General features: G+C 39.9%; 1 protein-coding gene across 2 annotated transcripts in view; it reads right to left on the bottom strand.

The window, feature by feature from the left end:
* PCNT (pericentrin) overlaps positions 1–23,922 on the bottom strand; it is a 70,365-nt gene that overhangs the window by 31,307 nt on the left and 15,136 nt on the right. For both annotated transcript variants that reach the window (XM_058809361.1, XM_058809360.1), the window contains exons 10-29: positions 23,235–23,490; positions 21,418–21,476; positions 21,068–21,242; positions 20,348–20,484; positions 19,726–19,837; positions 18,763–18,795; positions 16,885–17,149; positions 16,555–16,642; positions 15,800–16,016; positions 14,688–14,926; positions 13,341–13,807; positions 11,619–12,195; positions 10,752–10,985; positions 9,617–9,781; positions 7,856–8,002; positions 7,155–7,306; positions 5,630–5,844; positions 4,979–5,205; positions 3,164–3,326; positions 2,559–2,702 (exon numbers count right to left, since the gene is read on the bottom strand). In XM_058809361.1, the coding sequence (XP_058665344.1) occupies positions 2,559–2,702; positions 3,164–3,326; positions 4,979–5,205; positions 5,630–5,844; positions 7,155–7,306; positions 7,856–8,002; positions 9,617–9,781; positions 10,752–10,985; positions 11,619–12,195; positions 13,341–13,807; positions 14,688–14,926; positions 15,800–16,016; positions 16,555–16,642; positions 16,885–17,149; positions 18,763–18,795; positions 19,726–19,837; positions 20,348–20,484; positions 21,068–21,242; positions 21,418–21,476; positions 23,235–23,490 (4,072 nt within the window). The remainder of the gene's footprint in view (positions 1–2,558; positions 2,703–3,163; positions 3,327–4,978; positions 5,206–5,629; positions 5,845–7,154; positions 7,307–7,855; positions 8,003–9,616; positions 9,782–10,751; positions 10,986–11,618; positions 12,196–13,340; positions 13,808–14,687; positions 14,927–15,799; positions 16,017–16,554; positions 16,643–16,884; positions 17,150–18,762; positions 18,796–19,725; positions 19,838–20,347; positions 20,485–21,067; positions 21,243–21,417; positions 21,477–23,234; positions 23,491–23,922) is intronic.

Raw genomic sequence — 23,922 nt, forward strand, 5'->3', positions numbered from 1 at the left:
CAGTCCCCTTGGAGCTGTATAGTACTTATCATCTATTATCTGCATCACATAATGCAACAGAAAAAACCCACAAAACCCAACAATATCTGAATTCTATTAAGACTTCCAATCCCAGCCACAGCTGCATGACAGAGTGTCTACTGCCAAGAGATGGGAATAATGTGAATAAAATAGCACTCTATAGTGTATTTACTAACACATGGTGCAGAGAGGAGGGCAAGGTCAGGTGCTAGAGATATTTATGATGATGGAGATATTTGGTCACCCAAAGGAATTCAGACTGACCCTGAGAGAACAGAACTGGTATTTGGGAAAACAAGCACAAGAAATTTGCCTGCTATATCCTAACAAACATTGATGGCTTCTTTTTAGCTTCCAGAGGAACACCAGTGCTTCATGAGGAACAAAATACTGATTAGATAACACTGACCTACACAGTCACCGCTTCAGACAGAAATGTTAATTAATTGAAAAAAATAATCAGGCAAGCAGATTTAACCTGGAATCAGCAGTATTTCATAGAAAGCAGGTATCAAATTTTGGCAATCTCTAAACTTTCTGACAAATTCTAAAAAATTTTTAAGCACATGTTCCCCAAGTGTATAAATAAAATTTCAAGCAACACACCAAGAGATCATCAGCTCACAGATTTGTTTCTTTGTAGAGACAAACCTATTTTATTAATGCTACTGCACATCATGCAATTCCCCTTGGAAAAGTCCCCAGCACACTCCTTCCCACTCCCCAGATCATCAGCAAATGCCAAGCTCCATTCCAAAAGAGTTTTCATTAGCAAGGCCATTCTACTCACATTAGTACTCCACATGAAAAACAGGAGATGTCAGCTTTTCAAGGAATAAGCCCAAATCAATCAGCTCCAAGCAATATGATTTGTATTTATCACGTTTTCCACATACTACAAACAATTCCAAATCTGAGGAAAAGTACTACAGATGGCTGGGGTGGGGGAAAGGGGATGGATTTCAGGACTTGGCCCTTGCAGCAAAAGTAACTGTTCAAGTTCTAAGGAGCTGCTGGCAGGAGCTGGGCTGCACCTCCTGGGAGAATGTCAATCCCAAAATACACCATAACCAACTCTGTTCTACAGAGGGCAGCAGCAAATTGCAGGACAGTGAGGTGGACACCAAAAATAGGTTAAATTAAAAATAGTGCTTGAGGGAGATCTGAATGGACAGAAGGAATAAAGATACAGAAATGGGTAAGAAAACTCAGTGGAGCTTTTTGACTCTAACAGGAATTTACCTATGTAAATTTTTATTCACCTGAGTGATTTGGTTTACTCAGCTCACACTCTCTGTGGAAAAGAAAAAGTCCAAAAACAAGAGACAGTGAATATGCAAGAATCTATGAATATATACATGTGTATAAATAAAATGAATCTAAAAAACAATAGGAGAATTATATTTTGAGTAGGCCACAAAATAATCATGTCAACTATGAATTTATCAGATCTAAATGTTAGCCACTCAGGAGTTAACTATGCAAACTTCTGTAGGAACAAACATTTCTTTCAATTTAGCATCTACAAATTTGACTACAGCACTTGACCTTCAAAATTAGTGTATAAATTCAAAGATCTTTCCTGCTTATTTCTGGTTTCTTTTTTCATTTCTTCATTAGCCTTCCCTACCATTCTGCTTTTTATTTTTTCATTCTGACCTACCAATCCGTTCAGTTACATTTCGCTCATCTCCCTTAGATCTCCCTTCAGCTCTTGCTGTACTTCTTTTAGCACAGTTTTTCATCACCTCAAATATTTTTCTTTTCCCCCTCCCTTGTTTAACTTAATTTACTCATTTTGACAGCTGACTTTGTATCACTAGAAGCTCACAGCCAGCTTGCAACACACCCCATCCTCTAAAAAAAAATGAAGCTGGCAAAAACAAAGACAATGGCACAATGCGCTTTAAGCCTAATAGCAGCAAAAAATATTTTTCACTTTAAATATGCATTATTTAACTGAATATTCCTAATTTTGCATCACAGAAGTCATAGCTTTTTATGGCCAAGATAGTTCCAAACTCAGTAACCTGTCAGGCCTAATTATTAAGTACTATTCCTCATTGTTAAAATAAAAGTTACCAATTCATTCAGTCAGCGTTACAGCAACACAGCAAGAAAAAAATCCACACTTGTCATTACAAACCTGAACCTTCTTTTTGTGCTACATTAGCAACAGGGGCTCCTAGAAATCAAAACACAGACACATGGACAAGATGAATAGGGAGGGCATTGTGATCCATTTCATCTTCTAGACCACCAAAAACACATACAGAATACAGAGGAGGGTATGGAATACAGAGGAGTGCCAGTCTTCAGGCACTTCATCTTCATCATGCTCCAAAGCTCCTGTAGACCTTGATTCATGTCTGTAGAGCTTTCTGCCTTCACAGGAAGACCCCCTCACCTGTGTACCAGTCTGAGCTGCTCATTAGGTCATTGAGCCAACTTCTGATCCATGACAGGAGGACACTACAAGGTGCCCTGACTGGAGAAAAATTTGTTTTGTGCCAAGAATGCTGTAACCCTCTACTCACCAAGAATTGCCTGCTCCTGGGTGAGCTCCTGGAAGCGTTCCCTCATGTTCTCCAGCTCCACAACAAGGCGACGCTCAGATTCCTCCTTCAGGTTTAAGGCCTCTTCCAATGCAGCTTTTTCTGCAACGTAGCCCTCAATAATGCCTGGAAGCCAAGTCAGAAGGCAAATAAAGCCATAGACAAACTCATCCACTGGGAAAAAGCAGCTTGAAAACATGACTAAATTTTTGCCAAACAATGGAAGGTGACATAAAAAGGAAGTAATAAAGGATGATTTAACTTTATACTGTAGCTAGGCTTTTGACTACCTTAAGGAATAAAACATACTAGTTAATGTATTCTAACATTATCAAGATTTTATGAGGCTGACACATCACAAAGTATCTCCAAATCTGTAGGATTCAAACAGGGATCACTAAGCTTTGATGGCCTGGGATGAGCTTCCAACACATCCTCTGCTAAGAGCTGATGTTTCAAGAAACAATCTCCAGAAAGTAAGATCAAATGTTAGATTTAGAGCCCAAAAAATCGAGGAAACAGAAAGCACATGATACATGTTGGGAGGAAGAAGCTGTGAGTAAATGACACTGCAATCCATTTCTTACCCTCTGCCTTATGGAGCTCCAGTGCCAGCTGGTTCTTGGCCTCACTCTCCTCACTGAGGCACTCCATCAGCTCCCGGTGCTGGCTCACCACCTGCGCCGTCTCGCGATTGCGGCGGCTGAACTCCTCCTCAAACTGGGCATGGTTTTCATGCATCTTCTCCAGCTGCAGGGAAAAATTGTCCCAGCATCACACCTCAGATGCAAGGTAATAATGCTAGAGACTTTGCAACAAACCCCTCAAATTTTTAATAAAATTTATGCATTAAGTTCCAAGTTTTGAACTTTCATTTTAGTACTAAGTTGACTTTACCCAACACCTCTGGACACTTGGGTGAATCTCTGTGCTTGCAGAGCAGTATTTTTGCCGCAAGTCTTGCTTAGGAACCTAAGTTTCTTCACTGTGCATAAAAAGAAATACCTCCCTGTCACAGACATGGTTTATGAAAAATTCTTTCCTTAGGATTTTTTCTCCTGAGAAGCTGAGAGGCCTCAGAAACAAAATATAAAAAATGGTTATCTGCTGCTGTGGAATGCAACAGGTGCATCTGTGATTGGTCTCAGGTGGCTGTTTTTAATTAATGGCCAATCACAGTGAGCTGGCTCAGACTCTCTGTCCAAGACACAACCCTTTGTTATTCATTCTTTCTTTTTTATTCTTAGCTAGCCTTGTGATGAAATCCTTTCTTCTATTCTTTTAGTATAGTTTTAATATAAGATAGATGATAAAATAATAAATCAAGCCTTCTGAAACATGGAGTCAGATCCTCATCTCTTCCCTCATCCTTGGACCTCTGTGAACACCATCACACCTCCCTATTGGCTAAACAGCTTAGCTTGACACTTCCTGAGCCACTTAAAATTCAAAGCATCCTTACACTTAAATTCTTCAAGAGATTCAGTCATGTCTAATAGACATTGAAGTCCATATATCATCAGGTTTCCAATAAACACCCCCAGCAAGCAAAGTATGCTGGATCACAGCTGATGAGGGTCACCTAGAACCCAGATCTGCCATGGCTTGGGCAAGTACTTTCATCACAAGTTAGCTATGTATCAGTGGAAGCATCATCAGTACCTAAAAGGAAATTTACACACCTCATTCTAAGAGGCATTTTTGAAGATTGTGAATATAAATTTCACCAGACGCATCTCTGGGTTTCCCAAAATACCCAATGAGTAGATAAATTTCAGACATGTTTTCCCCTTCCCATCATCTCTTCCATTAGGGACTTCCTTACGCAACAAACTAATTATTGCCACACTAAGTTAAATCCTCAGATGTACACAGTGCTTGTGAATCTACCCCAGATGTGCAGTTTAGACATAGCAAAAGTCAGCATGGAATTAGTGCATTCATAAAAGAACTTCAGTAAGTGCATCTCCTTTTGTCACAATTAAAGCATATAATTACAAGGACATTTGTTTGCTGCTATCTACATACTGCCCAAGCATTTTGACATTGGACTGAGTTCTCCTGAACATACTTATCAATTTTTAAAAGGCATCAATGAGAAATGTGATAAAAGACCCTCAAAAAACTCCTGGTCTCCTGAAGTTACCAAATTAATTTAAATCCCAGTTTAAATTTACTTAAGGTGACCAATCTATTGCCCTCCCACAGGATCTGTTAAAAGGTTAAAAATGCAGCCTGAAAATTGATTTTACATTTCCAGGGTTATACGCAAAATTACGGAATGGTTTGATTTGAAAGGGACCTTTAAAGACCAGTTAGTTCCAAACCCCTGCCCTGAGCAGGGACATCTTTCACCAGACTAGGGTGACTCTAGTTCACTTTTAAAAGGTGAAAAGCTTTACTTGTTTAGTTGACTCTGTAACCAGTTCCAGAAGTCTCTCCACCGCAGTGCGCAAACGATGACAGATTTTCAGTATCGCTCCTTGACTCTCACACACCAATTCTGGCTTTGCAAAAACACTTTCACATAAGTATTGGCTCAATTCAGACACTTCATCAGTCCCTGGAGACAGCTGGTTGTCTTCTGTGAGAGTCTCATCAAGCAGCTCCTCTACTGCAAACAAGGAAGCTATTGGAAAACACAGAAGAGTGACAGCTGGCCACAAAAGTGGCCACACAGATGACTGACATCAGGCAGTGACATGGATCTGGACATGCACCACAAGAAACTTGGACCCATCAACAACTCAGTGTTGAAAAATCATGAGGGTTTTCCACAAGGTTTTGCAATCTTGTGCTATACATCAGGACCAGGAACTCTGCTTTCACCAAGTCCATCTTTCCTGCCCCATGATCTATCCAAGCTTTTCAAACAACACTGTAGTAGTCGCACTATTAAAAGAATTAAACTGAGAGAACACTGGTAGACACTATCTTAAGTGGGGACCAGCTTTGAAAAACACAAACATTGCAAAAAGAGATATTCTCATCCATACAAAAGGCAGTTTTCAAGAATATGATACCTACATCCAGGTTTGCTGATTTGTACTCACCCTTTACTAGATGATGGTTTTCTTTGGCTTTGAAATACTGCATGAATCCCATTTCTTCCATAATACTCTGAGCTTCTTTAGAATCTCCAGAAGCCACACTGTCATCAAGGCAAAGACCAATCTTGCTACAGATAAGGTCCTCAATAACTACTGTGGCCTTCACCACTTCCATCAGCAGTTTCAAAACGTGCTGATAAGATTCACGTAGTTTTTCCCTAGAACAAAAACATTTTGAACATTTAAAAAATTGCACACATTTGATTTGAAAGAGACTTGGAACCCACTCTAAGCCTGACAGTCTAAAATGGGTATCTGCCATGGTTGGGCAGTTATCAGTGAAGATCATTCAGTTGACTCACAAAAACCAGGTCATTTTTAAAGAGCTGGCACAGCTGATGCCTTGTCAAGGCTGACCTAGAGCAGATGCTGGGCAGAGTTAAAGAATAAAGTAGGGATTTATTAAAAGGCCTCAGTGGATCCATCTTGGGCAGCACAAGAGCCCAGCCAGGGCTACACTCAAGATGGGCCCAAAATGGTCACAAAATGGACACTGGTCATGGGGGTCTCTCACTTTTATAGGTTCTGGTCAATTTGCATATTGGAGTTGATTGTCCAATTACAGCTTTAGGTTATCAAGTCATATCCTTCTTGTTTTTCTCTCTTCAGTCCATGTTGTTTGTGCTCTTGGGCCTGAAATTTCAATCATGTGTCCTTGGTCCCCAGCTAGAGAAGGAATTGTTTTGTCTCCCTACTCTGTGAAGGGAGCTCACCATCCCTTAATACGAAGCTCAGAACTACACACTAAAGCAGCACAGAATCTGAAAAAGACAAAACCTAAAACTTCAGGCATCACAGCAAAACACCTTTGTCATCTCCACAGGTAGATCACACTACAGCCACAATCATCTCAGCCTTCCATACCTGTGGAAGCACCAGCAAGGAAGACACTACTACAGTAGGAGGAGCAAGAAGTCTACTACTACAGTAGCAGTGACATCAAACAACTAGAGGGTGTTCTGGCAGACCTGACAACAAAACTTCTATTTATGAAAATGTTTCTATTCTATCTATTTCCATTTATGAAAGTATTTTAGTTTAAGATTAACACTAAGCCAGTTTCTGAAAGATGAGAGAGGGAATTCTAGAAGCTTATTCAACATGACAGCTTCTCGAATCCCCATGACATGTCAAACCAATCCACTCCATCTGAAAGCCTCTTGGTCACAGAACCTCTCTCCATTTTTTTAGATTTGTCCAAGACTAGAGACAGCAGAAACCCCAAAACACCAAGGTCTTCATTACGCTGAAAGAAAAAGAGCAAGAAAAAACCCAACTTGCTCTTAATGTCAGAACAGGTTGAAAATATAAAAAACCCTCAAAATAATTTGCAAATAAAAACAATATATCAACCTCCAACACTACTATTGTGAGCTGGCTTAATTTTGCCTACTTATTGATTTACGAGAAGTGAGAAAACAAGCAAATAGAAAAGCACTAAGCATTATGTAACCAAAGATGAACAAACCTTTCCTCCTTGGAGTGCTCAATATCAGACCTCAGCAAGGCCAGCAAGTTTTCTCCTTCTTGGTTTTCCCTGCCCAGCCACTGAAGGAGTGTCTTCAGTTCAGACTTGGTCTCCTCTATTTCATGCTTGAAAGAGGCCACTTCCTTTTCCAGCTGTGGAAGTACAGTGAAAACACAACAAAGTCAACAATTTCACCTAAACTTTGCTTTATAAACTCTACTTGAAAATGTGTTCCTAGAAAAATTATTCTTCTCTCCTTATATTTATTTTTTCAGATGATACCTATACCAGATTAAAACATATGATTATACATAAATAAAAACACCTATTTGTATGTGTATACCTACCCCACCTCCAGACTTTGCTGCCAAACAAATTACTGCCTTTGTCAGAAACTCTGTCTCATCAGTGAACAAGCAAATAAGTCAAAATATCTATTTGGGAGTAAACTGCCAAGACAGAAAACCATTCTGCCATCCCATGCCAACATTCTCAACCCTCATCAAGTCCTACAAGAAGAGCTTGAAAGAGTAAAGCATTCCCAGTCAGGAAATTCTTAGTGTTCCTCTGTTTCCCTCTAGTCTAACATACCACAAGAATTATACTTGCAGTCCCTCTATACACATTGAGGCAGAGCCCTGTGCTAAAATACAAGCCCAAAAGCACATTTAAAATCTAGTTTTAAAGTATTTTCTCCACACCTGGTTAATTATTGCTGCTCTTTCCTGCAGCTGGGCTGATAACATTTCTTGCTCCTTTTGGAGAGCAGCCTGTGCCTTCTCCCTCTCCTGAATCAACATCTGCTCCTTGTCATGTAGTGATGCCTTCTTTTCAGCTTCAAATTCTTCCTGCAGAAATCACATAGACTTGGATTTACTGAGAGAAGAAAAACCAAACACCACCACCATCCTCCAAAAAAACCCTCAAACATCTCCTGTATTTTTTCTGTATTCTTTAGAAGCACACATTTTGCCTCTCAGAATAATAAGTAGTAACTTACACATCAACACCTCAAAACAACAAAATTATGCTGAAACTGTGTTTAAAATCAAAAATAATGTGGCCAGCAGAACCAGAGTAGTGACTGTCCCTCTACTCAGCACTGATGAGGCACAATTTTATCTATGAACACTAATACACTCCAACATGATGGCCACCTAGTTTTGCATTGGCAAGTCAAGAAAACAGTTTTTCCCCATGGCAAGAAATAAGATTTCAGAGCAGAAGACCTGCAGTCACCTGAGCTGACACAGATCCTTTGCAGAAGACTGAGCCAGTCTGTGCCCCATGCTCTAGCAGGAAGGTAAAAATGGGCTGACACAAAGGGGTAGGATGACTTTCCTTGACCTAGAACATGGCATTTGTGGACAAAATCTCTTAAGCAGCCTGTTTGTTCTTCTCAGAAACATTTAAGAGAGCACAGACAGCAATTCTGAATACCTCAAATCTGCCAGGGAGGCAGAGGGAAGACACCAAGGGAACGGGCTAGCATGAAGAGAACTGCATAAGCAGCACAGGGGAGTGGGAAGGGCAAGGCTTGCTGTAAAAACCTGTGTCAGCCCAAAGCACAGCTCAGTCTGACACTGCAAGGAGATCCAGCCAGTCTCTTCTGGGACAAAACACTGGTTAGCAAGTACACGAGGCAAAAAACCCAGCTGAATCCACAGACAGCTGCAACAGCAAGTGAAATTTCTGGTGTTGCAAATGCTAATTAAGGCAGCATAAGAGAAAAAAGCAGGGATCATTTCTGGAGTTTCTGCATAACCCTCAGTCCAGTCCCAGCTTCTGGGGTTCAGCTGAGGACAGCATGCCAAATATACCTGCAGCAGCTTTTCAGGACACACTTGTGCCCTCTGTTTCCAAAGACAGCTGCACCAAGTAGAGAGAGGTCAAACACTGATCATGACTACACAGAGGGCCAGAGGCAGGAAACGCATTGAAAATGCTTATCATGATGTTTACCATGAAAGCAGAGATCAACAACAAGAGTAACAACAAAGTATCTCATAGGCAGAGTTCACTGCCATCACACAGTTAGTAAAAGCTTAGATAATACTGAATATTTTGCCACATAGACACAGTATGTGCAGTAGATGTGGGATGATGGAAGGGCACAGTCTCTGCAGACACTAAGAAGAAAGTCTCAAATGACAAACTGAACACGTACACAAGGAATGGTGCTTAGAGCATGCTCCACTGATTGTTTTGGTTTTGGCTGAAGGACACCTCATATCCAGTTCAGGACTTGAGGACAACCCTGAAGTTTTACTTTTTACAATTGCTCACAGAACATTGCTTGATTTCCAATGCTGTTTTTCTAGTTCTAACATTGTGAAGCATGGGAGAGATCTCTCTCCGACTCCATTTTAGAGGCTGAAGAACAAAAATCTTACACAAAATGCTCTTTTTTCACTGAAACACTCCCAGTGCTTACTCAGAAGAGCATTTTCACCAGAGCCTACCTTCAGCTGTGCAATCTGCTGTTCCAGCAGCAACTCTGACTGACACTTCAACAGCTCAATCTCCTCCTGGAACTGGAGCTGCTGCTTCAATTTTACCTCCTCAAACTGAGCCAGAAGAGCTGTTCTCACAGATTTTACTTCAGAAGCTGATGCAGAAGCATACAGCTGCAGACAAGGAAGGAATATAAAATATTTTAGCCATAGTGTTAGAATTAAGGAAAAATAAAACCAAATTAAGCCATCAAGCTAAACCAAATTAACCAAATTAAAACCATCAAGCTAAACCAAATTCTGAAGGGTACATTCACAATCCTCAAGGTCATACAGGGCTGCTGTCTGTCACCATGCTGAGTATAGAAAAAAAAGCAGTTGATAAAAATAGATAAGCAAGCAGGCATTAGGTATCAAGTATCTCCTGTATTCATGAGACCATCAGGTCAGACTAACAAAGTATTCCTGACTTACTCTTTTCAACAGACACTGCTCTAAAAGAAATATAAAAAAAATAGGAGAAACTGGGGGGAGAAACACAGGGAGAGCATATATTTTAAGATGTGATTTCCCTTATTCAAATGGGAGCAAGCATTACACATCTCTAATGCAATTATCCTGGGATACAATAGTGAAAGGTTTGAGACATTTTTGGTCATCTGAGGTTTCTTTCCTACTGTTTTCTCTAACAAGAGTCACTGTAGTCATCAGAACACAAATCCTGTTTCTAGGATGATGTGCTTGAAGACTGAATGACCTAGAGAACCTCCCAGGAAGCTAATGAAACTTCCTCCCCAGGCAATCTCTTCTTTGTAAATTATTTAAGAGTTATTAGGAACATTATCAAATTTTCAATTTAGTAAGTGAAAAAGCACAAGTTAGCAATATTTTAATTGTGTTCTGTGGTTCTAGCTGGATAAAGCTCATTTTGTTTGTGACTTCTCCTACTATATGAGTGTAATATAACACCAGTGGGTCCTGGCATCTGCACAAGTCAGATTGTGTCTTCTTATTGTTAGCACTGTTAAAAAAATATTCCAAAGCCATCTAGATGTACAGCCTTATTTCTAAGTTGAATAAAATGGAAATTTTTTAATCGTAAAACATGGATTGTTTTGGGTTTAGGTATTAGCAGCATTCTGACCTCTTGCTCTCGTTCATGCTGTGCTTTTAGTTTCCCCAGTTCTTCTTCCAGCTCCCTGGAGAACTGTTCCTTATGTTTCCTAATATCTGCCTCATGAAGCTCCTGAAGCTCTTGGAGTGCTTTCCTGTGCCTTTCCTCCATCTGCAACACTTGCTCACGTAACAGATCCAGAGCCAGACGTTTTTCCTCTTCCAGCAACTGCCTTTGGTTTCGAAGAGCTGTGTTCAGATCATCCTGTGTAAGCAGTAATTTAAAAAGGGGGAGGGAAAAAAAACAAGTACAATTATCTTTGCAACCCATTTGTCAAGCACATGTCCTGCTGTATCGAGGCTTTCAAAATAAACAGGAACAATATTGTTTCATGAAGGATGAGCATACATATATATAACATTCTCTAAAACATTTAAATGGGTTTATTTTTCTTATCTAACATAAGTTTCATAAATCCTTATTTATTTGGAAAGATCTTTAGATTCCTAGAGATGTGACTTAACCTCCAGAATTACATTTACTTTGGTCTAATCACTTTCTGAAGAATTACACAACAGGTCTACCAGAGGGAGAAGGTCTGAGCAACAAAATGGAGATCCTCCAATTTTAAACACATTAAAAGACACACCTCATTTGTACCTTTTCCACAAATGATATAGAAAATTCGTTAGGCTGAGCATTTGGGGCAGGAATCAACAGATGGATTTAATTTTCAGCTGGGGTTTCCTGTTTCAGTTCATAATAAGGCCCCACACAATGTGTCAGTGCTGGCACAAAGAGGTTGTGGAAATATCCCCTGGGAACAAAGGAAAAGGTGATCCCACACAATGGGTCATAAAATTTCACCTCCTATGCCAGGTTTTCTTTCTCACTCACCTTGTGAGCTTCCTCTGCTTCAAGAGCCATGGTTTTAAGCTTTTCCATATTAGCAGTAGCTAGCTCAATTTTCAAATTATTCTGGGAAAGCTGAAGTTCCTCAGCATGCTTCAATTTCAGCATCTCAATCTCCCGAAGCAGTCGTGCCTGATGGATTTTATCCTGCTCTTGGAGCTGCTCCCTGTGCTGCAGCTGTAGCTTCTCCAGAGCCCTACAGTGCTCATCTCTTATGGTCTGAATTTCAGATAGGTAGGAAGACTCCAAGGAATCCAGATTTGATAAGTGCTTAACCTCCAGCTCATCGATTTGGGCCTGATGCTTTGCCTGTAGCTCAGCAACACAACTTTCAAGCTGAATCTGCTGTTTGCTTTCCAGTGTAGATTTAAGTGTCTCAATTTCAGCTTGGTGTTTTGCCTGCAAATCACCTGTTAGAGACAAAATCTGCTGCTTATGCTTCTCCTCTAACTGCTGACTTTGGAGTTCCAGCTCATCCACATGTTTCTCTTTCAGCTTTTGGAGAAGAATCTCTTGCTCAGTTGTGAATTTCTGAGTCATTGCTTTGTGCTCCTCCATAAATCTGTATTATTTCCAAGAAAATTAAGAAAATATTGTAAAAAAAGTAACTGTTTTTTTTTAAATAATTGAGCTAATAAATAATAGCCCAAGGAAAATAAATAGACCTCACTTAGTCTCCACAAGTTTTACTTGATGCTTCAAATGCAGAACTAAATTCAAAGTAAACCACAATGATGATTTCATAGCCACATAATTAAAGGTTTCTGCAATGTCACTTGGGAGTAGCTGATTATTACTACAGAAACTGGCATCCCTATTAACTTACAAATACAAAGAAATATATTTGAGAAGTAGCAATGTATAGACCATGAGATACTGTCATGGCAGTACATCTCACATGTGTTGTCTGCAAATAAATGAACTGTCATAACCAACACCTCTAAAAACATCTGGTAAAGACAGACATAAAACCACTGTGGAGGTCTACGTGGGACAGCTGGGGGCTCCTCCAAACCCAGCTGAGTTCTGCTTAAAGCTTGATGCAGAAAATTCAGTACCTGCCTTTTACTGCAATCAGTATCCAGAGCATTTTTGCATGCAGACACCAATAACTAAAAAAAACCAACAACCAGTTATCTAAAAGTTAAGTTGCTGCTTTCAATGCTTTCTTACAGTCATTATTTCTCCAGTCTTGTTCTGTGAACATATTTTTGGGGAGGGAAGAAGGGATCAATTTGAAACAATGCATGCAAATACCAACAAGAGGTTGTTTACTTCCCTTACTTCACTTGAAACAACAGGTGTAGGAAGGGGAAGAAAAACAGGAGATGCAGGCATGTAACCCAAAGTAAAGAATACCAAAGGGGGCCCCATCAACCTCAGCTTGTGCTAACCCTAATTCAATGGTTAGCACAAGCTTAATTCACCAGGAAAAGCTTGTTGACTTTGATTCCAATTGTTTAAAAACATTTAGAGAATTTTTCCACTGATATATCCTATTACACTTCTCTTTGAAGGCTGTTATTTGATTTCCAGCTTTGTTGTACTCCTAGCAGGCAAAACTGGACTACATTTTATTATTTGCTAGACTAAATGAAATTCCTTTACAGATAGTGCCATCAAGTGACTACCTTGCACTATCACTCATGAAGTCTAAAGTAAGACAAAGCAACTCTAACAATGAGTGAACTTTTAAGGGAAACTTACTTGTTTTGTGCTTCCAGGAGTTTCAGTGCACATTCTTCCTGCAGGCAGAGTGTGGCCTTTTCCATTTCTTTTGCCATGAGGGCTTTGGCTGCCTCCAGGTCAGCTTCATATTGCTGCTGAGATTTCTGCACAGCCTGGGCACCTGCAAGGCTGTCCTCCAGCTGCTGCAAGTTGTTTTGCTGCTCCTTCACCAGCTTCTCCAGCTCCAGAATTTTGGCAGCTTGCTGATCTTGAAGTTGAATCATTTCAGCTTCACGGACTTCAAACTGTTTTTGTAAGTTCTGCTTCTCAGATTCTGCTCTGGTTTGCAGTTCTGTGTGCAATAGTGATAACTTCTGTTCTGCTAGGATTCTCTGGGCCTCACTTTCACATTGCCATTTCTTCTCTTTTTCTTTGTACATGGTCTCTATTTTCTGGACTTCTTCTCTTAATTCTTTTTTGTGATCCTCAGCAATTTTATATTTTACCTGTGAAAACAATTATTCAAAACCAAATTGAAGTGTGTGAACACTCTCAGACATTTAAGGTCTTGAAAAGATTAAATTCTTGTATTGAACTAGTCGTTCCTAATGAAAGTAAGGCTGAAATGACCATTTTTAAACTGACATGGATTAAATTCAATGCATTATTAAGAATTAATTTGGGTTATGAAGATAAGAAAAAATTAAGGCAGAATTCTAGAATTAATATGGTACTCTATGTTGATTTCTCTTGAGGTCACTTATCTTCTTTTCAGGAGTTCAACTTACACAGCTATGGGCATCTTAGGTGTTTCTATTAGGCATGAATGAAAATCCCTTCTAAACCTCTCCTTCTAAAAGCCATACCAAAAGAATGTAGCACAAAACCCAGAAGCCAAAGCAGCAAATGATTGCTCCATTAGAGAAAGCAAACAAAGACTGTCTCTGGCTTTCTCCAACAGTTTCTAAGCCTGGAAAAAGATACATATCATATATCCATGCCTCTTTAAAGAGGGTGGAAAGTAGGACTTGATAAATAAGAGCTTCACCCATCTAATTGTCATAAGCATTCAAATATGGAGCAATTTAAGCAATCAATTAACATTTATTCTAAGTTTAGCCTCAGCTGAAGCAGCTGATTTAACATGTAAGAGTGATGTTACCGTGTATGAATGTCTCAGCTCTCAAACTCTGAGGTACAAGAGTCACCCCAAAAGAGAAGTGTATTCCAACATTTATGGCTATCCAGACAAGTCCATTTAAAGCTTTAGCTGCTATCCCCAAACCAGGGACTTTGAAATTCAAGTGCTGCTTCTCTGTCCCTGGGCCTTCCCACCAGGCTGGAGCTTGCCCAACTCTACACAAAACAGTTTTCAGTACAAATTACCTTTTCCATTTCTTCTTTCAGATGCTTTTCATTCTGCTCAGAAAAATCTTTTTGTTTTGTAAGCTCTTCCTTTAAGTGCCTTATTTCTTCTGAGAGCTCTGCAATGTGCTGTTTCTCAGAGTTGAAGAGAGAAAGCTTGGCTTTGTGCTCTTCCTCCAGCACAGACACTCGCTCAGCCACCTCCACCTCAACCTGGCGTGCTACATCTTGAACACTCTGCAGACACAGTTTGGTGATTTCTGGAAAGAAAAACAAAAAATCCAAGCCACACAATAAAATGACATGCTGGAATTTATTTTAACAGCTCCTATTGATGCATAGAAATAAAGCTGAAAGTTTTTGGCTGTGCAATTTATCAGTAGCCAAGCTAAACACAGGACAAGGAGAACCCCTTAGCTGGATGATTTTGTACTCTGTTCCATTTTATCATCACCTTGGGAATTTACCACTATTAACACACAGAATAGTCACAAAACCTGTGGCAGGACCTCCCTCCTTATCTGCAGCTGCCAGAGGAGTAGGATTTCTTTCTGGGCAATGTAATGGCAGATTTATGGAAGTTTTATCTCCTCTTTTGCACATCATATTTATAAAGGCATTTCCCCAGAAGTCAGATGGGACGAATCTCTGAACCTTCTAATTTAAGGAGTTTTGACATCCTCTCAAGTATTAAAAATAAATAATTGAAGATAAGAAATATAAGTGCAAATTAAAATAGCACTACTAATCCTTTTAGCCAGCATACTGTGGAACACAATTATGACCATGCGTGTTACATTAGCTAACTAAGTTATGTATTGTGAGTCCAAATGTTTGTATGACAGTGCCCTTCTAGGCATCAAAAATTAAACTTGATCAACTCCTTTTAGGAACTGCTCCACAGTTCTAGTAGTTTTTGCCACAGAATAAACAACTTCAGGTCACCACATCTTCAGAAGTGACCTCAATGTGCCCATAAGTGCTCAATGAAAGGGATTAACACATCTGTTAAATGTTCCCCAGAGTTTAGGGTAAACTGAAGTTGAAAACTTCCTCAGATAAGCCCATTTAAAGAAAAACATAAGCCACACAGCAGCTCATTGTTTCCCTTCCAGTCTGTCAGGCCACCCTACCTTTAGACTGTTGCTCTGAAAGTTGGGCATGGAGCTGCTCAAGCTCTAAACCATGCTTCCTTTTCAAGGCCTCAATTTCTGCTGCATATTTGTCTGACAGATCCATCTTGATTTTCATCAGGTCCTCTTCATACTGAAGTGCAAGGGAGGATCTCAAGGAGTCCAATTCATGCCTGTGTTGTTCTGTAAGCTGTAGCTGCAAACAGGCAAGTTCTTCCTACAGAAATAAAGGGTTACGAAGAGATCTTTAGCTTCTAAGAAACCATGGTGAGAATCTTTCAATAAGAGAAAGCAAAATTCCTTTTCCAAACTCGTAGTCAATTTGAAACAAGTTGAGCAAAAGTGTTGAGATCTTCAGTTACAGCAAGGTGCATGAAAATAGAGGCATGAACATAAGAGGGGCCAATTAGCATCTTGGCTTGAAGAGAACAAAGACAGGAACAATTACTAACAGCATGATAGAAAAGAGAAATTAATTCTGCACTGGTGCAGAACTGATAAATTCCTTACCCAGCACAGGATAACCCAAACAGCACATAAAATTACAGAGCACTGTTACAGCTGTTCTACTCTACAGCCTCACTGAGGCTGACAGCTATTTCAAGTTGGTAATTCACAACATTCTTGTCAAAAATAATTAAGCCCTACTAAACACCTATAATTAATTTTCTCTTTGCAAGAGCTAGGAATTAGGTATCAATTTTCATACAGGTAATGTAAAGTACAGTAGAACTTTAACTACATCAAAAATCTACCTGTTGTTGTTCAAGTTGTTGGTTTAGCTGATCAAGTGCAACACTTCTCTCTTTCTCCGCAGTCTCTTCAAAAAGTGTGACAGAAGACCTGAGAAAAGGGTTTGAAAGTTTAAGACTATGGTATGTCATGAATCAAGTGAAATTTACTTGATGATTTATGGTGTAGTAGGCAAAGTACTCAAAGTAGGCAAAGAGCCACTTTAACAACTGCTCAGGACTGGGCCATCACCTAATGCTCAATCCCAATAGATGCTAATATCATCTTTTATGCCAAAGAAAAATAAAATGGAAGCATGCTGTCACAAAATTAAAAGAAAAAGAACAGATCACCGGCTGTCCCCTGCTTGATCTTGACTCATTTCCAACTCTGGCAGTGAAGAGTCCGTCAGCTCATGTGGCCTTTGACGCAACAAAGTCAATTCCTTTTTGTAGTTTTCTTCAGCAACACTTAACTTGTTTTCAAAATAAAGTCTCAGTTGTTCCAATTCAGCTTCATGCTCCCTGTTTCTCTGCTGAAGCTGCTGCTCAAACTCCTGTTTTAAACACTCTATTTCTTCTACCTGTGATGCTCGAGCCAGGAGCTGCTCTTTTAGCTCTGGAACAGAGGCAAAACCAACACAAGCACTAAGAACACATCTCTTTAGGCCAAGTCAGTCTGTGAAGATCAGGTTTATTTGCCAAGTGTCAGTGGTTTAGGAATGGTATTGTCCCATTATTTTTCCACTAAAAACACCACAAGCTACTCCCTTTTCTCAATGGGAGTCACAAAAGGCAGAGATCATAGGTTGAAGTAAGAACCATTTACTGGAAATAGCAATGAAATAGGAAAAATCAACTTCTGACAGACAAAAATTCCTTCCTCAAAAGACATTCTCAGTTCCACTGCATTCAGAGAAACCATCCTCATGCTAAGAATCAAAATCACCAGCCCACTGCTAGCTCTCCTCATTTTCTTGCAGTGCAGGACTAGGCTGGCAACAAGCAGAGCCCTGCACTGCTGCTCAATCTTCACACCTCCTTGCTGTTGTAGCACCCAGAAGCAATAAATTACTCAAGAACATTTAATTTGCTCCAGGCAAAACTACCCAAACAAAACCAAATTGAGCATAAACTGTGCAGAAAACCAAAAATCAGAGGAAGGAAAACAAAATGATACTTTAATGATGGTTGGCTACCCATCATGTGCTCAGAGGCTGAACTGACTGGATTAAAAGAAACAGCCAATGTAACAGGAATGCAGTAAAAAGCAGCTACCAAGGCTGGTTCAGCAAGCTGCCCTCCTTCCAGAGAGTGACAACTGCATGCTTTTCCTTAGCCCTCTGGGAGATTTATTCCCCACCTTCTGTATTAAAGCAGCAGTAGCATTCAGGTAAGTTAAAAGGTAGGAAAAAAATTTCAAGAGGTAAGCTTTCCCAATAGCTCAAGTCTCCAAAAAATTCAAGTTAGTTAAATCCCCAAAGAATCAACTGAACAGGGAAATACATTTCAAGAAGAAGGAATTTTGAGAAGTTCCTTGAAAAGAAACAACTTGCCTGGAGAAAAGCAGTTGCTTATGTTACACAAGAGAAACTTAAGAAAAGTTGATGGAAACAGGTGATGCCATCCAGGAGCAACACAACTGATTGTCACAATGTGGTTTTGTGTAGCAAGCCAGAAAATGCATCTGTGCCATGAAAAAATGTTGACAATGACAATGTCAACAGAAAGAGTAAGAGAAGAAATAAGTGTTCAAGGCCAGGTTGGATGGGGCTTGGATAGTGGAAGGTGTCCTTGCCTATGGCTGGGGTTGGAATGAGGTGATCTTTAGGGTGCCTTCCCCCCAGACCACTCCATGATTCTGTGAAGTCCATGGTTCAAGCCTGCTTCCAAGGAAGGAAGAAGTTGACAGGCACAGGGACCAGAGGAATCAAATGACAAGAAGGGACAAGTGACACCACCAAAGTGATAGGCAAGGCAAGTCTAATCTGACATAGGGAGGTTCTGCCTAACCACCAAAGTCTACTAGCACAAAATTAACCCAAAAAAAAGTTTCATTGTTTTGAACTGGCATGACATTCTTACACCAGAGCAGCAATCCCATCATGCAGCTGCTATGGTTTGAATCCCACCATCAACCCAAATGCATGGTCAAATAAATCAGCACTCAAATGAGGAGCAGGAGAGCAAAACAAAACACCTTTAAGATCTCACACACCAAGAAATCCTCACCTGGACCATGGGCCTGCATTCTGGTCTCACCGCCTTGATGAAAGATGAAAGCAGAAAGGGTCCAAAGAAAGGGATTGTGAGTGGTTAGAAACATAGAAAAACATGTGAAATGTTAGAGATTAGGGCTACAGAGAAGAATTCAAGCCAATACTCTGAAATGCTATGTACTGTAATTCTGTAATACCAAAACAAAAAGATGAAACAGTCAAGGTAAAGTCTGCCTAACAGAAAAAACTACTTTTTCATGTATGACCAAACCAAACCCTAATACAGCTCAAAAGCTACCTAAAGTTATATTATTCAGAAAATCTGGAACAGGATTTGAAGTATGTTACATGTGTCTTTTGCTCTAACTACCCCAGTAGAACTCAAGAACCTCATTTTAGAGTCTCAACACAAGAACACTGGCAGAGTCATGGTCCTAGGTTTTCTATTTCCACAGAAGTTCTTCAATGTGTTACACATGTCTGTGCACACACATCTAAGACATGTTATATTTTATGTCAGAAGTGCATGTCATCTCCAAGCACTACACTGCAAAACAGGCTGTTTTATTTAATACACCTGGCTCTTGAAACAAATACAAATAGGAGCATGTTATTGCACTGACCAGCATTTTCTCCACTTTTTAATTACATGATAGTTAATTTGACATTTCAATGAAAAACCTTTCATTTTCATGAAATATTTTTATAGTGTGCAGGAATGGAGTGAGAAGGGAAAGCAAAAGCACAGGAGTAAGCTTTCCCCCCACAGTCACACCATGCTTTTTCACACTGCAGAACCTGTTATCTGACACCAACTCACACAACCTACAGACAGATCACTGGGCTACAACCCACTGACACTGTGGCCTTCCTGTGTGTTTCTGGTAAAACAGCTAAAAGCATTTTGTGTCAATCATGTGTCCTTCTGTATGAAGAGGCAAAAAAATCAAATAAAATGTGTCAGTTATGAACATACCACTTAGCTCTTGTCGATTTGCTCGGGTGCTGTCAAGCTGAGACCAAAGCTGCCTCATTTCTTCTTGTGACTGAACCTTGAGTTGCTCATGCTTGACCTGAAGCTGGTCCAGCTACAAAAAAAACATGTTAAAACCAAAAAAAACTAACACCCCACCACAACTAGTTAAACAATTTTGTTCTCAGGGCTTATTTTACACTGAAGAGGCACTTCTGTCAGAACTAGGTGGAAACAGTGACAACACCACTCAGCTCCTGACAGTATCAGAGATACTAAGGAGCAGCATCTCAACTCTTACACCCACTCCTCTGAGAGGGAAGAATTTGTTCCTGATGCCATAAGTATCTCCACTGGCAAAAAAAATAAGGCATTAGGCAGATAAAAATAAAATATGAGAACCATAAATTTAGGAATATAAATATAGATAAAGAGATGGCACAAAGGCAACTGCATTCCAAAGGTTTTGAACTCCTATGGAAACTCCCAGAGTATTTACCTGCTTCATGATGCATTTTGCTTTTCCAATAACATCTTTAAACACAAACAGATCACCCAAATGGTCTATTTTTTGTTATATAAAGAGAAATCAACTACTCTAAACTGCTTAAGAAATGTCACTTACCTCCTTCTGAAGATCCTGTTCTTTTTCTTGGCTTTTCATCTTTATGTCTTCTAGGAGTTGATTATGTTCAGCCTGCAGCTGTTCTTGTAACTTTGAGATGGCTAACTGGTGTTGCCTCTCCAATTCTATACATTTCACTAAAATGAAAAATTAGTTCTGTTACTCCCTCATCTCGGTTAATGAATAACCTGTACAACTTCTGTGCAACAAAACCAGAAATGAATTGTCTCTAGCTTCAGTACAAGCTGTCAGGGAATCAGAGAAATGCTTGAACAGTAAAGTATTTGCAAGTCAAATATTTCCATGCACTGCTTTGTTGTTGTCTGCATCCCACACTGTTAGTTAGCCAAGAGACAACCATTTGTTCCATTAAGCCTTAACTATCCACAATCCAAATGCAATTTTTTGTGAGAAAAAGCTTTTATTAATATAAATCACAATTTTGATTAACTCAGCAACTGTCAGAACAGGATTTCAGATGGGAGCAAAACAGCATCTCCCTTTAATATTCACCTTTCATCTCTGTGGAAGTTGAAATGCAACAATGCTATCCAGGTTTTAAATAATTTTTCATTTACAGCTTTGTCCAGACAGTCTCATACCATTGTCCCAGTTTTTAAATAAGGCTACATAAATACAGCTTGTATTTCTTTTTATACATGTTGTAAAATCGATGAGTCTGTTCAATAAAACAGCTGCCTCCCAGAGCATGATACTTACTTTTAGATTGTACATTCTCAACAGAAAGAAGCCCCAGCTCTGCTCTGACTTTTTCCAGATCCATTTCCAGAGATTTCTGCAGTGCAATCATCTCAGCCTGATGTTTTCCACACAGCTCCTCACACACACTCTGTAAACGTCTATCAGACTCCAATTCCCAGTCTCTTCTGAGAGTCTAAGAGAGTAAAACAAGCATTATATTAAAGCAAACATGTTTAGTAAATTAATGATTCTATTTCTCCATTTATTTGTCCTTTGCAATAAATCTGTAGCAGATATGGGACTTGTACCAGCTCTTGTTTTCTGAAAGGACCTTTCTTTTTTTCTTGTATAAAGAACAGAACTTGTACCTCTAATGCCTGGACATGTGTCTCTTCCATTTCCAATTCTATTTTCTTTCTCTGGTCAACTGTGAAATAAAACACTTATTAATAAATTTACATAAAATAGTGTTAAATAGTAAGTAGAAATATGAATGAGATTACAATTTTCAACATCAAACTCAGGACTTAAATGAGCAGGCATAGAGCAGGGTAAGATGCTGGGTTCTAGCCACACCTGCTGTTATGTTCTATTCCACTACCTCACTTTCATTTTAGAAAACAAGCCTTCTAGAACTTAGAGCTGCAAAGACAACTCAGAAAGTAAAGTTCAATTTAATTAGTAAAGGCTGCTTAAGTTTACAGAGAATACGATACTAAAAAGGAAAGATATAAAGGAATACTAATGTCGTTTTAACATTTCACTGCACACCACCATGAGCACAGAATCTCCAGAAAGACAGGAGTAGCATGCAACAGCAGGTGGAAAACTTCAAAATTTCTTCTACAAATGTCTAGTAAAAAAGACTGCAAGACAGATGCCACTCTCTGCTCAGTTATCACTGACACCAACAGATTCTTCCTTTCCAGTTCTCCCCTGATTAATTCCAGCTTCTTGTTTGGCCCCTTTTTTGAATTGAAGGAACCCTGTAAAGGCCTATCAGCCACATTACCTAGATTTATTTATAATGAATAGTTTATGATATGCAGCCATTATTTCAAGTCTTTCCATGGGAAAGAAAAACTTAAACTGGTATTAAGTTACAATAGTAAAACACAATTTAAGAGCACTGATATTAAGAACTGCATCTTGACCTCCTTCTGCTCCCAGATCCCACTGTGCTGTCACTTCACTGCACTACTGGTGGTAACAAATGGTTTCCTACTTTTAGGTCAAAAAGAGACACCCTTAAACATTTTCTTTCTCTTAGGGAAGGACAACTAGAGGAATGGTTTCTAAACCTTATTGCAGAGCTCAGAAGGGTGTGATGAGCAGTGCAGAATCTGGCTGGAGGCCTGCAACTAGCAATGGTCCCCATGGATCCATCTAAATACAAGGAAAAACTTCTTTACTGTGAGGGTGACAGAGCCCTGTACCAGGCTGCCCAGAGAGGCTGTGGAGCCTTTTGATCTGCAGATATTCAAAACACACCTGGACATAATCCTGTGCAAACTGCTCTGGGTGAACCTGCACTAGTAGGGGGTTTGATGATCTCCAGAGAGCCCTTCCACCCCAACCAGCCTGTGATTCTGTAAACTTCTCCTCCAGAAATTCCTCAAGCTCTGCCATAAAGGTTAAAAATGGTCTGACCTGCAAAGAGGGAAATTTCCCAAGCGATGCCAAGAGCATCATCAGTAGGCCTTCAGTACTGAGGTGCAATTGCCTTCTTGCTTATGTCAAAATACAGTCTCATATGAAGTGCAGCTCCAAGGACACCCAGCTACAGGTTCTCACTGAGCCTTTCAGCCCCTTCCTAACACTGACAGGGTAAACCAGGAAGCAGTCACACATTTTCTCACAAAGATAACCAAGTGCTGACTTAGGGCAAGAAAAACCCTGACAAAACAAAAGGGCTAAGAGCTCTACTCTCTGCACTGAACAAGTTCTTTAAGAGAACTTGGTGAAAAGCCTCCTGCTGAAAGTAGTTCAGTTTAGCACTAATTTGCAGATGAAGAACAATTAAACCAAGGTCTGCACAGCTTCATTTTCATATATCAAACATGCACTCTGGCACATGGCAGTCCTGCCCACGTTAGAGGTAACACCAGCTATCACTCACAGGCCAGCTCTACACCAAGACAGGAACCTGTGCAGGAAGAAAACACTTCTTCCCCACTTTCAATACCTAGCTCTTGCTGATACTTGGACTTAAGGTCTTCTTTTTCCTTCAGACACTGCTCTTTGATCCTCTCCCACTCCAGCTGGTGGCGGCTCTGCAGAATGGCGACCTCCTGAGCACGTTTGTCATTGAGCATCTCCCGCAGCTCCATGAGGGCAGTCTCCTTCTCTTTCCTCAAGTTGGACTGTGTAAGCTCCAGCTGAGAGGTGTGCATATTGTTTAAGGTCAGGCGTAAAGCTTCCAGTTCAAGGCTGTGCAGTGTCTGCAGTGGAGTAAAAAAGGGTTTCTCCCTCCCCTCTAATGACATGTGCTCGCCTTTTCATCACTAGTTCCAGTTTTCACTGTTAAACACATCTAAGTTCTGCCTTTCTGTACTTGGAGATGGTTTCTTTGTGCAAGGAGACCCTTAAAGGAACCCTTAAAATAAGCTGCTATAATATTTTAACGTTTTCAGTGCAATGTAAAAAGGCTTTTTACCTGCCTTTTAATTCCCTACAAAATATCCTGTACCTGTCCACTTCCTCACATCAAAGCAGGACACCAGCTCACCCCAGCAAGTCACTGTCTATTGAAAGAATTCCTTATGTTTGCTCTTGGTTATAATTTGTTAACAAAGTAAAGTTCTAAGTGATATTGAAGAAGTAGAAATAAAATTCACCACTTCTCAATCTTAAGTCAACTGCCCAGTGTACCA

The sequence above is a fragment of the Ammospiza caudacuta genome, chromosome 8 (genome assembly GCF_027887145.1).
Source record: "Ammospiza caudacuta isolate bAmmCau1 chromosome 8, bAmmCau1.pri, whole genome shotgun sequence".
Taxonomy (NCBI): Eukaryota; Metazoa; Chordata; class Aves; order Passeriformes; family Passerellidae; genus Ammospiza; species Ammospiza caudacuta.